The 13,299-nt window shown below is 36.6% G+C and overlaps 1 protein-coding gene across 1 annotated transcript; it reads left to right on the top strand.

Annotated features, from left to right (window-relative positions):
* Positions 1-9,731: 9,731 nt before the first annotated feature.
* On the top strand, positions 9,732-12,886 carry LOC107850234 (arabinosyltransferase RRA3). The gene is made up of 2 exons (XM_016694637.2): positions 9,732-10,267; positions 11,577-12,886. The coding sequence occupies exons 1-2, from the start codon at positions 10,094-10,096 to the stop codon at positions 12,693-12,695; spliced, it is 1,293 nt and encodes a 430-aa protein (XP_016550123.1). The 5' UTR covers positions 9,732-10,093; the 3' UTR covers positions 12,696-12,886.
* The last annotated feature ends 413 nt before the right edge of the window (positions 12,887-13,299 follow it).

Below are 13,299 nucleotides of genomic sequence, written 5' to 3'. Positions count from 1 at the left end.
TTCCCTTGTTTATCTTGAGTTTGTTGAGATTTAACTTTTAAAGGACAAGTAGGGGTGATTTTCATTGCTACTGGTGTTGGTAAAGTTGTTTTTATGTCACCAGGAAGTCTCATATTCAAGCCGTGGAAACAACCCTTGTAGAAATGTAAGGCGAGGTTGTGTACGATAGAACCTTGTGATGCGCCCTTTTCTCGAACCTTGAACATAGCGGAAGCTTTAGTGTATCAGACTGTATTTTTACTGTTTTAGCTGTAAAAATTTAGATCTGCTCATCTAAACTTGATCTTGGTACTAGGGGTGTGCATCGGTCGGTTCGGTTTTATGTATTATCAGTTTGGTTTATTGGTTATCGATTTTTAAATATGTTAAACCAATAAGATATTTTTATCGGTTTTCGTCATATCGATTTTTAGTCCTTAGCAGTTCGGTTTTCGATTAACCGATAAGAAAATATGCATAAAATAGAAATAGTAACACTACCAAGAAAAGAAACGAAATCTTAGTTGCAGCAAAAATCCTACATGATGTGTTTTATTTTACAAGAATTTTCAAGTTTGAATAGGTTTTCGAGAAATTGAATAGATTTATAGAAATGAAAGAGAAATATAAAGTTGGTTAATATATATATATATATATATATAGGTTTACCCAATAACCCAATAAGAAAAAAAACTCAATCGAACCAATAACCTAATAATTTTTTTTTTATAAAACCATTAAATATTGTTAACCCAATAACAATAAGCCAATATCATTTTTATCGGTTCGGTTTATTAGTCGGTTCGATTTTTGCACACCCCTACTTGGTACTAGTCCACAACGATCATTGCAACTCTTTATCCTGGCCATGGAAACATATGTGTTCTCAAGGTATAAAGGTTATGATGGCTTGATGTCTGTAAGACCCCGTAAGATCCTAGCTCAATTCAGCTTACTATTTCAGTTTAAAGGGGTCCAAAAGTTAGAAAATTTCCACTAAGTGTTAAAGACTAACACCATTTCAAGACCCCTAATCTTTGAAGATTTTTAGTTTGGCCTTTCCGACCTCGGAATGTTGATTTCTAAGTTGATTCATGTTTAGGGAGGTCAAAAGTATGTCTCGGGAAAGTTTTGAAACTTTTAGACGAGGTTAAGGCCGTGTTTGGATGTTCAAAATAGTGAGGCATCACGATGGAGCCGCGCTGCGACGGGTGGTTGACCCAGGCTCAAGGTTGCACCGCGTTGGCTGCTTGACCCAGCCCGGGGTCGCGCTGCGTTAGGTGGCCTCCTCTAGTTTTTTAAATCCTTGTCATTAAGGGCATTTGGGTTAATTTCTCCCGCCCAAACTCGTTCATAACACGAAATTTAGGTCCCCTGGGAGCATTAGTTGTCTCATTATTCACAAATCCTCTCAAAGAAAGTCATCCCTCTCTAAAAAAAAAAAACCATAGCCCATTTAATATAATCAAAAGGATTCAAGCTCAAGCTTCAAGAAAATCCTCAAGACTCTTCATGAAATCGTCGAGTGACGTATGTGTGATGTTCATCCATGACTTTCTTTCACCATGGAGTCCAAGGACCTATTTTATGTTTTAAATCATGAAATTTGCATGTTTATAATGAATTATATTTCCATGAAGCTTTTATGAATTTCGAATATACATGATGGTTATAAGTGATTTTCGCTGAAAGCAGCCCTTCCACGTTTGGATGATGGAAACTTTGGGTTTAAATCTTGAATTCATGGTTTAGGTATTGGGATTATGCTATTCCCATATGTTTCACTCACTTTTATGCTTAAGTATATGAATTTCAAGCGTTTGATGAAATGTCTAAATGTTTGAATTTTGAACTATGATTCCCTATTATGGTTTTATGGCTTTCATGAGTTCCTTATTGTTATTTCCATCAGTGTCGGGGGTTATGAATACTCGAAACTTAGTTGTTTACCTAGTTTTTCAGTATCTTTAAAATGGTTTCAGACAAACCACGAGCCTTGTCTTCAGTTAGTATTATGTTCAGTTGTTGGCTCAGTTAAGATCAGTTTAGTTCAGTAACCAGTGTCTTTCAGTTGAGAGTAGGATTTAGTACCGAGCGAATGCAGGACGATGGCTTTCCCGTCAATTAGGCGAAGTCGTTAGTAGCAGTCCCTGTATTTTAGAACCACGTAGCCAGCGTGGGTTATGAGGAGTCACCCGTCAGTTTAGGCTTGACTACCTCCCAGGGTCACTCGTCAGTTTAGGCTTGACTCCGCCCAGGGATCACCCGTCAGTTTAGGCTTGATACCCTGGTTCTTCAGTAGCTTAGTGGATCCACACAGCCAGTGTTAGTACCCATGGCACGGTACTGACACCCTTCCAACTAGGGTTACAGGTGGGACCCCAACCAGTTTAGAATAGGGTATGTCGGTTAGATGATATCTTCCATAGTCTCAGTTCAATATTCAGTACATAATTCAGTTTAGGTAGCTTGACCAAGGCATACAGATTATCAGCTATTCAGTTATCAGATTTTAGTATTTCAGTTTTATAAATTATTTCAGAAACTTTATATGCTTGGTCTTGCACTTTCAACATTTCACTTTTCATGCATGTTTACTCAGCTATCTCATATTATTCAGCCAATCATTACTTTATGTTCAATTAACCATGCATTTCAGCCTAACCTCATCTCATGTACCAGTACATTCAAAGTACTGATCGCATACTCGTTTCTTGCGCTATGATGTTTTATATTATAGGTTTGGACATTTAGTTTTCGGACCGAGCTTAGACAAGATCAGTTAGCCAGCATCAGCAGCAGTGGTGAATCCTCATACCTCGAGGACGATTTTATCTTTATTCAATTGAGTTAGAAGTTCAGTTATATGGTCAGTCGGAGTTAGTTGGGGGTTTGTCCCATCAACTCCCCAGTCAATCAGTCTTAGAGGCTTTTCAGACATTTTCTGATAGTTAGTTAGTTTGCCAGTTTTTACCAGTTAGTTTCAGTATATCCACGTATATTTCAGTTTTGTGGAATCAGTTGTATTATTTACAGTATCTAAAACCTTATGGCATTTTTCATTAATTTCCGCACATACTCTTTTTGATATGGGACAAATGGTCATCTTATCTTTTGATGACATCTTTGGAGGCCAACATATAGAGGCTCAAGACTTAGTCACCTCGAGAATACAAGAACATGCATGGAGGGCTCGTTTTGAGCATAACTTAAAGCAATCTCGCTTGTGGAATATTGCTTGGAGCATTTAAGATTGATGACTCACGGTTTTGGACCTTAATTAAGGGAATTTTGGACATTACACATGGTGTATTTACATACCATGGACGCACCTATCATTAAGGGCAAAGTGGTCTTTTTGTCTTCTTTTGTAATACACTATAAACAGGTCATTTTAGCTCATTCTTGGCAGATTTTGAATGATGAAGAATTGAAAGACATATTTTCTCTCTTTTGAGAGTGTAACACCCTTAGTTGTAGGGCTTGGAAAAGCCATCCTTAGCATAGGGCTTGGAAAAGCCAATATTGATCTTTGCTTAGAAACGGTAGATCTTGAGGTGAGTTCATTCCTTTGGTGGTCACCGTAAGAGTGTGGTTTTGATTGTTATATTCATTAGGGGTTAGTGTTGAAATACACTTGGTTCTTAATCTTGTAATAATCTTGGTCTCACTCTCTATCTTTATTTTCTATGCAATTTTCCTTGTGTTTGTGTTGAATCCGTGACTTGTTTCATCTTATGTCATTGTTGCTGTTTTGGTGTTAAAATACACCTTGTATCTTGTAATCCTTGTGTTGTTATTGTTGGCCGAAAGTTGCTCTTAAAGAGGTCCTCGGGTTCTAGTTGATTTGTGGACTGTTTTGAGTAGTTTTTAAGCCTTCTCTTGCCTTTTCCCGTATCATTTGGTATTAAAGCCATCGTTGATTTTGTTCTAACAAGATCAATCTTGGGCTTGAGACTTGAAAATCACAAAGAAAAAAAAAACTGAAAACTGAAATTTCCAGAAAATAGCAATCTGTCCGTGTTTGTGTTCTTAGCCAAAATTGTGTTCTTATTGTGTCTTGGCCGAGATTTGTTTGTTGTATGTCAAGATCTAGTAGTGTTCTTGTTTGTTTTGTTGTTTCTAGTGTTAGTTTTCTTGTTCCCTAATACTAAGTGAGTTTAGATCTTGGATTTGAGCTTAATCCGGGTGGTTTTGAGTTGTTCACCATTGTTGAGTTTAAGGTTGAAGAAACTAGTAAGGTGAAGCTCAAAATTGGAAGGCTTGTTGTTGATATTGTGGCTTGAAAAATGAATGGTTGTGTTATGGAGTTTAACGTGAGCAAAAGGAATCCAAAATCATTCAATTTGGAGTTTATTTGGTTTAGTTTCAATCTTTTGAGTGTTCTTGTTGTTCCTCATGTTCATCATTTATTGTTGAACAAGAACATTCAATAGGTGTGGTTTGATCTTAAAGAGTGGAGAAAAGAGTGTAGTCTTTTGTTAGTCTTGAAACATATCCCAAAGAACATATAAAAAAAGAAAAGGGATAATAGGACTTTAAAAAAGACTCATTACCAAAAGAGAGTAAGGGCACATACCAAGACAAACAAAAGAGGAAATGAGACAAAGACTTTCAAAAAGGTGTCTTTCCAAAAAGGTGCAAGGAAAGTCAAAGTCTTTTGAATTTTGAAAAAAGGCTCTAAGTCTTGTGCTTTTCCCTCCTTTAGCTGATTTTTCACTCTCCCAAATTAAAAATTTGACCAATCCAAATTGCAAACTGCCATGTCACCAAATTGCCACATCATCTAAGTGCCACGTCATCAACATTCCTAAAAAATCTTGAAGCTCAAATTTCAGATTTTAAAGTTTCTTTTCTTTGTTTCGTTAGTTTCATTTCTTGATTCTAGTACTAATTAGCAACTAGTAATCACCTACTAGATTGTGAATTAGTTTTTGAATCCGTTTTTGTCGTGTCCTCGTTATTTGTGTGCTTTTCTCATTTTTAATTCATCGTAACTTTTTGTTTCAAGTTCGTAAGTAGAATTTTCTGTCTTGTGTCTTGAGTCGATCAAACAAGAATCTATTCCGGCTGCCAAGTAGAATTGACATCCTATCGACTACCGGAGTATAAACAACTTTCAATATTCGCCGCTCCAATTGTGAGAATCACAAAGGTGAGTGTATACGAGTGTTAGTGAGAAACTTTTACAACTAATCTTGTTTGTTCATTTTGTAGGTTCAAAAGGTGATATAAGGGGAATATTTCTTCGATATCCGGGGATTATTGTGACTACAACATGGGAGACTATAGTTGTAGTGAGGGGTTTTATGGCTACGGAGTTGAGGGAGATTGTGGAGGCTATGAAAATAGCCATGACCGAAACTTGGGCAGATTTGAAAGTTACTATTTTGAGGGAGAAAATGAGGTGAATGAAGTGCCTAGTGCTTATGGTGACTTTGGATATGATGTAGGATCTCGTGATGGATCTTATGATGACGTTGGGGCATGTGAGGAGTCCGACACTTCTCACTCCAAACCTAGTTTTGGTGTTAGGTATAACCCTTTCGTTTACAAAGCTTATGAGAGCTATGATGAGAGTACACGTGAGGAGTGTGAAGATTCATATTCTCCACCTTGTAGTACTTCTTATCAAGATCGATATAGTATGAATGGTTATACTAGCTCTAGTGGAGGTTGTTCAACAAGAAGAAGAGGGTATGCATCTCCAAAATCGAGGGGTACTCATGTGCTTTACAATGTTGATCCGAGAAGGAGTGTACACTCCGAAAAGGTGACCATTTATGGGAGACCGGGCTGCCTCGTTGTGTTAAATGATAGGTACTATAGAAACTACATTGTTCCATCCATGGTTGATTACTTGGGGTTATTTTGCGAGCCTTTACTTGTTCCATACTTCTTGGACAGGTTTAAGGTTACCGAGAGGGTAAAAGTTGTCTTCTTCCAATTTAATTACCATGAGGAGGTGTGGTGTGATGTTTTTCCCATAACCTATGGTCATGTGAGCTTGGGCATCGATTGGTTTGCACAACATAAAGCTCCAAATATGCAAAATTGGCCTAATATTGTAAGAGACCGATGGGGAAATTGCCTCGAGACATACATTCTTCCCGGGCCGCAAAAAGAAGTTCCTACCTACTCCAATTCGAATTATTATGAGAGATAAAAAATTGAGAGGATTAAGGGAGTGAAAGGTGGTAATCCGAGTGTGGAAAAATGAGAGGTTGTGTTGAGCGAAGTGAGGGGATTACCACCAAACTGTGCTAACTTTGGTTGTCCTTCTATTTCTATGAACATTTGTGTAGGTACCAACATGGAAAGCGAAGGCGACCAATGTCAAAAGGAAGTTGTTGCCCAAGCTTATGGAGAACCTTCACCTCACGGCAAGAAAGAGTCTACTCAAGATCTTCAAGGTAAAATAGCTAACTCTTACACTTTAATGCATGTGAATGATAATTGTATGGCTAGTAATCCATTGAGTGTGAGTAGTAGCTTACTTATTTATGAGTCTAATGATTCCCTGCCTCTTGTTGATGATGTACATATTATGAGTATGGATACACTAGTTGATCCTATTGATGACGAAATTGACTCCTCTTGTGAGATCAATTTATGTCCACCTAGTGTTGAAGCCTATATGTTGAATGGAAGTACATCATTTTGTGTAATGAGTGTTGATCAACTTGTTTGTAAAAACTATCTACCACTTGAGTATGTGTGTGATGTGCTTAATAGGACTCAAGTGAGTGAAACATTTGAAAATGTTGGTCAACAAAGTGAGAATGAACCCGAGAGCTCTTTTTGGGGTAATATTGTGTTTGAAACATCCTTGAAACTTGATATTGATCATTTAGAGAGTAGGGAACTTGCTTGTTCCAAATCTTTCCGTGAGATAGATCACACTCTTTTTAGATATAATGTCTTGTTTGAAAATGATTTAAACACTCCTAATGAACCTAGTGGTGAAAATGATGGTATAGCTTGCCTTGGAAGCTATAGCCTATATGCTAACCCACTATGGTGTGACAACATTCCTCCTAAAGAGGGAAATCTCTTCTTGGAAGATGAGAGTACTCTTAAGGGTAAGAAATGTGTAGTTGCAGAAGCTACTTCTTCTTCTACTTTGTGTGATTTCATTGTTGAGAGTACTCATGGTGATTATTGAGAAACTAGTAGCGAGTACAAACATGAGAGCACCTTAGTAGAAGTTGATTTGAGTGATACTTTTCTCTACTCTCTATTTGCTTTGGATGATATGTATGTTATTGTAGAGAGTATGTCATTTAGTTTGAGTGTAGACCACGGGAAAGGGAAGTGTTGTCGAGACCCGTGTCTATGGCCACTTTTTCTATTTGACCCCGGTGCCATATTTAGAAATGGTGATGTTGGTGCACCAAACTTGTTGCTTGGTCTACATGACAAGCAAAGTGTCACTCTTGATGTATCCTATAACCAAATCCCTTGTATATCTTTTATTGAGTTTTTAATATTCCTTTCAAAGGATTCTTGGTTACATTTCAAAGTTGTGCAACCTTGGAATGTTGAGATGATTTGTTATGCTAACCCTAACCCTCATGCCATGAGGAGTTTGTATTTGTTTGTCCTCTCTTCGGTTTTGTAAGGATTGGATTCGAGGTCGAATCCTTTTCAAGAAGAGGGGAATGATACGGGACAAATGGCCATCTTATCTTTTGATGACATCTTTGGAAGCCAACATATAGAGGCTCAAGACTTGGTCACCTCGAGAATACAAGAACATGCATGGAGGACCCGTTTTGAGCATAACTTAAAGCAATCTCGCGTGTGAAAGATTGCTTGGAGCATTTAAGATTGAGGACTCACAGTTTTGGACCTTAATTAAGGGCATTTTGGACATTACATATGGTGTATTTACACACCATGGACGCACCTATCATTAAGGGCAAAGTGGTCTTTTTGTCTTCTTTTGTAATACACTATAAATTGGTCATTTTAGCTCATTCTTGGCAGATTTTGAATGATGAAGAATTGAAAGACATATTTTCTCTCTTTTGAGAGTGTAACACCCTTAGTTGGAGGGCTTGGAAAAGCCATCCTTAGCATAAGGCCTGGAAAAGTCAATATTGATCTTTGCTTGGAAACGGTAGATCTTGAGGTGAGTTCATTTCCTTAATGGTCATCGTAAGAGTGTGGTTTTGATTGTTACATTCATTAGGGTTTAGTGTTGAAATACACTTGGTTCTTAATCTTGTAATAATCTTGGTCTCACTATCTATCTTTATTTTCTATGCAATTTCCCTTGTGTTTGTGTTGAATCCGTGACTTGTTTCATCTTGTGTCATTGTTTTGGTGTTAAAATGTACCTTGTATCTTGTAATCCTTGTGTTGTTATTGTTGGCCGAAAGTTGCTCTCAAAGGGGTCCTCGGGTTCTAGTTGATTGGTGGACTGTTTTGAGTAGTTTTTGAGCCTTCTCTTGCCTTTTCCCGTATCACTTTTGTTATCAGTTTTATTCAGTGCTCACATCAGGTACTAGCACATGGGTTGACTTGTGGTCACTTGTGATCGTAAGCACCATTGTTGCGACTAGGGGGTAGCCTCGGATCGTGACAATGTCATCCTCACCTTCCTCCTGCTTATCATCAATAATCGAGCCTTTTTTTTTAAGAAAAAATTCTCGAACCGAGTAATTCATGAATCGGGATCCTAATACATATAGATACACATGCTAATTCATAACTCCAGAAATGTGTATGTACATTATAGATTACTACATGTCCCTTTGATTTTGTTTCTTTTTAAAATATCGCATAAAGTCAAATACTGTTACATAAATTGGGCCAGGGAACATTTAAATAAGAAAATATATACTCCCTTCGTTTAAAAAAGAATGACCTATTTTGACTTGATACAAAATTTAAGAAAATAAAAAAGATTTTTAAATCTTGTGGCCTTAAATTAAAGTAGTATCAAATGTACCAAAATGCCCTTTAATCTTGCGGTTATAAACATGTCATGTGGAAAGTTGAAATTAAAGTATTACCAAAAAAAAGAAAAGGGGTCATTCTTTTTGAAACGGACTAAAAAGAAAAGTAAGTCATTCTTTTTAAAACGGAGGGAGTAACAAGTTACACGTAGAAAATCTCAGTTGCACACTCTTAACTTTACGAATTAATTTTTTACCCCTAATCTTTTATAATTTGGAAATTTGTTAGTTAACTACCCTTACGTTCTTCATAGATTTATGTAGGAGGGGCAATAAATGTGATCTTTGGTGCAAAGTTTGGTACTCCATCTGTTGTTTTGTGACTTTTCGTTTTTCGAGATTCAAATTATATAAATTTTAATTAATATTTAAGTTATTATTTTCAACATATTGAAATAAGAAAAATTATGCTTTATAATAATTTTTATATAACTTTTAAATATCTAAATTTTAGTTTAAAATAATGAGTTGATCTAATTCAGTTTAGTTTTAAAAATTAGTCTAACTACCTATAAACGGAAGATATCACACATGATAAATGATGTATTAACTTTTTAGTTTTTAAAGCAACCATTTGTATAAGTTTTTGGGTGTGGTTTGATAGGAAAGAAAAATATTTTTTGAAAACTTTTTTTTTTTATTATACTAAATATAGTTGTATATAAACTAAATAAATATTATGAGAGACGGAGGTAGAGTAGGGATGTGGGTGAGGGGGTGGACGCAAAAATAAGGCACTTGACGATACTATCATTATATAATGACATTTGTGAAACTTGTACCTTCATCGTAAAATTCATTTTCCAATCTATTTTTTGACGAATCGAACTAGAAAAAATATATATATCCTCCTCCACTCTATGCGGATCACACTCTTTGAGTTGATTTATCTTTACAAAAATCTTAATCATAATAAAATCAATTGGCTTTTGCAACATTTATCTTACAACAAAGTCAACTAGATCATTCTCAATCATAAACAAACTTGTTTGCTACTCCACAAAAAAAGTATCTTTCCACTACTTTACTGCTAACCTTTTGCTTCTTAGACTTTTGAGTCATTTAGAGAACCAAACAAATACCACAAATTTTGCAACTTTTTTGAGTGTTGGGCTCTTGAGTTTTTGCAGCTAAAATTTAGAGAAATCTACATGGGGGTATGTACAGAAAAGTGTGACAAATGGGGACAAGGATCAAGAATTGGTGCAGCAATTGTAATAGGTGTTGTTGTTGGTTGTGTCTTTGCTTTCTTTTATCCTTATGGATTCTTTTATCCTGATCCACCTGCTCAAACCGATCACCCTTTCTTTAAATATAATGTTTTGGTAAGTCACTCTTCACTGATTTCTTTATTTTTTTTTTTTGTTTGGTGCTCGATACTTGCATTGGCACTCGACTAATTTGAATTCTCACCATGCGTCCCATTTAAGGGGTTAGTGCTCTCGTAGTGGAGACAATCTCGAGACCTCTAGTTAAGAATGAACGAATTCTCACACACAATGCTGTTGTACACACAATGGATGGTTAAAATTGTTTTACATACACACATATATATACAGTACATGTTGAATTCTCTTTGATTTCATAGCGTGTTTAATTTTTCATATTTTAAAATCCTTAGTGAAAATTCTGACTCCACCACTGTTCTATTACTTGTATGGCTCAAGTGCTTACTTATTTTACATCATATGCTTAATTTTATCTCCTTTTTCTTGTTGAGGTGGGAGATCGGATGTAGAGTTACAATGGGGTTGAAATCTTTTACTTCTTGTTCACGCTTTAGAGAAATTTCATTCTAATTAAGAGAGAGATTATTGAGTATTGTAGTGAGATTGGTCTATTAGATATACTTGAAGATACATATAATTGAATCTGACTAGTTTAGGATTGACGCCTAGTTGATTGATTGATTCATGCTTTGATATGTGATTAACAAGTTGCTAAGAGTTGATAAGATTTTGTTGACAATACTGTCTCTAGCAGTGGTAAAGTTGTCAGATACGGCCTATAGTTCTTGGTTTCGAGACATGGAATCAATCAATGATGCTTGTACTAGGGTAGACTACTTACGTTATATCACATTAGAGCGTGTACCTTCCCTGCCCCCTTGTGTGAACGTGGGATGATTCATACACTGAGCTGCCCTTTTATTGACACTGTCTTACAAGATTAACCTTTTTTAAAGAGCTCCCTTCAAGTTTCGCTTCACAAGATTGACTTAGATGCTGGTTTTAGGTGGTTGCATTATATCTTTGGTTTTTCATTGGTAAATGGATGTCATAGAATATTTATATTGCATTAGGGATTTTTTTTTTCTTTTTGGTGTGGGTAGCTTTTGGTGGTTGAGTGTTGTTTTGAATTCAATCCCATTTTCATCTTTCTGAAAGATGGGGCATTTAGGCATTATGTGTATTCATTCATATGGGCAGCGAGCCACTAAGCTCTCGCTATGCCCCGGACCACAATGTTCTATGGGTCTATTCATATGCTGCATAAAGTTCTACCCATGCCGATAAACACTCCATTGATAGCATCTTTTCTACATGTGACATTTGGTATGACGGCCAAAGTGTCATATGATCATTGTTGGAAGTCTTCTGTTTGTACGTTTAACTTTCTAGATTTAATTCATAGGCCAAGTCATGGTCGTATGAATCCACAGAGTGGATGAATGTGTTGAGGTCATACATTAGGAGGTTATCGGAGAGGAATGCAGAGTTGCAGAAGCAGGTAAAAGAGCTAAACGAAAAGCTTCAGATAGCTGAACAGGAAAAAGGCCGTGCACAAGAGCTACTTGTATCGTTGGGTGAACGTGAAAAAGCTGCACCATTTGGCAAAGTTAAGAGTACGAGAACTAACCCTCTCGTCCTTCCAGACAAATCAGTGAACCCGAGACTAACTAAGATACTGGCAGAGGTTGCGGTAGGGAACGAGGTTATAGTTGTACTTGCCAATTCAAATGTGAAATCCATGTTGGAAATCTGGATGGCCAGTGTAAAAAGGGTAGGTATCCCAAATTATCTGGTCGTCGCCTTGGATGATGACATTGTGAATTTCTGTAAGGAAAACGGGGTCCATGTATACAAGAGAGACCCTGATGAGACTGTCGATTTTATTGGCAAAACTGGAAGTAACCAAGCCGTGTCAGGATTAAAGTTCCAAATTCTAACAGAGTTCTTGCAGCTTGGCTACAGCGTCCTGCTTTCTGATATCGACATTGTGTATCTGCAAAATCCTTTTGATCATCTATACCGGGATTCAGACATGGAGGTCATGTCCGATGGTCACAACAATATGACAGCTTATGGTTACAACGATGTTTCTGATGAACCTGATATGGGTTGGGGTCGATATGCTCATACAATGAGGATATGGGCTTATAATTCTGGTTTCTTTTATATCCGTCCGACGGTTCCTGCAATTGAGCTCTTGGATCGCGTTGCCGAAAGGCTCACTCGGGAGCCAAATTCTTGGGACCAAGCTGTTTTCAATGAAGAGTTAGCCTTTCCATCGTACCCCGGGTACATTGGGCTCTATGTTTCTAGGAGAGTAATGGATTTCTATCTGTTCATGAATAGCAAGGTCCTTTTCAAAATCGTACGTAAGGATTCGAGTTTGAAGAAGTTGAAGCCAGTTGTAGTTCATATAAACTACCATCCAGATAAGCTTTATAGAATGAAAGCGGTTGTTGAGTACTATGTTAATGGCAAACAAAATGCTTTGGATACATTTCCAGATGGTTCTGATTGGTAGCTAATGTGAATGTGCTGTTGATTTTATGACTGTGGCCTGTACTATTCCACCGGGTAGCTGCTACCTTTCGTTTTTCTTACTTCTTGTTTCACTCTTTTTAACACATTTGTAGTATCAATGTGTAATGTCAAGTTTGTTGCTTTGCCAAACATTTCAGTGAATATATAATAATGTAAGGATTGTTATACGTATATACATGAAAGGTAGAAATTGCGTAATCGCTGGTAACGAGTGCGAATAGGATTTAGATTTAACACGCGTGTTGTTGACCTCATCTATAAATTCAACTGCACCATTTTCAGGGTAAACAAAGTTATTTTTATGGATAGTCATCCACGTTTTTGAAATTACCTACAAAATCACTTTTGTTTTTTTTAAGACGATAATATCACTCAACTCTTAATATTTTACGCACACAAAGAAGGGCTATATCTCAAAAGTCTCCTTCAATTCTAATTGGTATGCCACGTTTTTTTTTTTTTGAAATTATCTACAAAATCACTTTTATTTTTTTTAAGAAAATATCACTCAAAACTCTTAGTACTATTTTACACACAAAAAAAAACACTATATCTCAAAAGTCCCCTTTTATTATAATTGGTAT

Source organism: Capsicum annuum, chromosome 12 (assembly GCF_002878395.1).
Source record: "Capsicum annuum cultivar UCD-10X-F1 chromosome 12, UCD10Xv1.1, whole genome shotgun sequence".
Taxonomy (NCBI): domain Eukaryota; kingdom Viridiplantae; phylum Streptophyta; class Magnoliopsida; order Solanales; family Solanaceae; genus Capsicum; species Capsicum annuum.
Note: the sequence above shows the minus strand (reverse complement) of the source record. Positions and strands in the feature narration are given on the sequence as shown.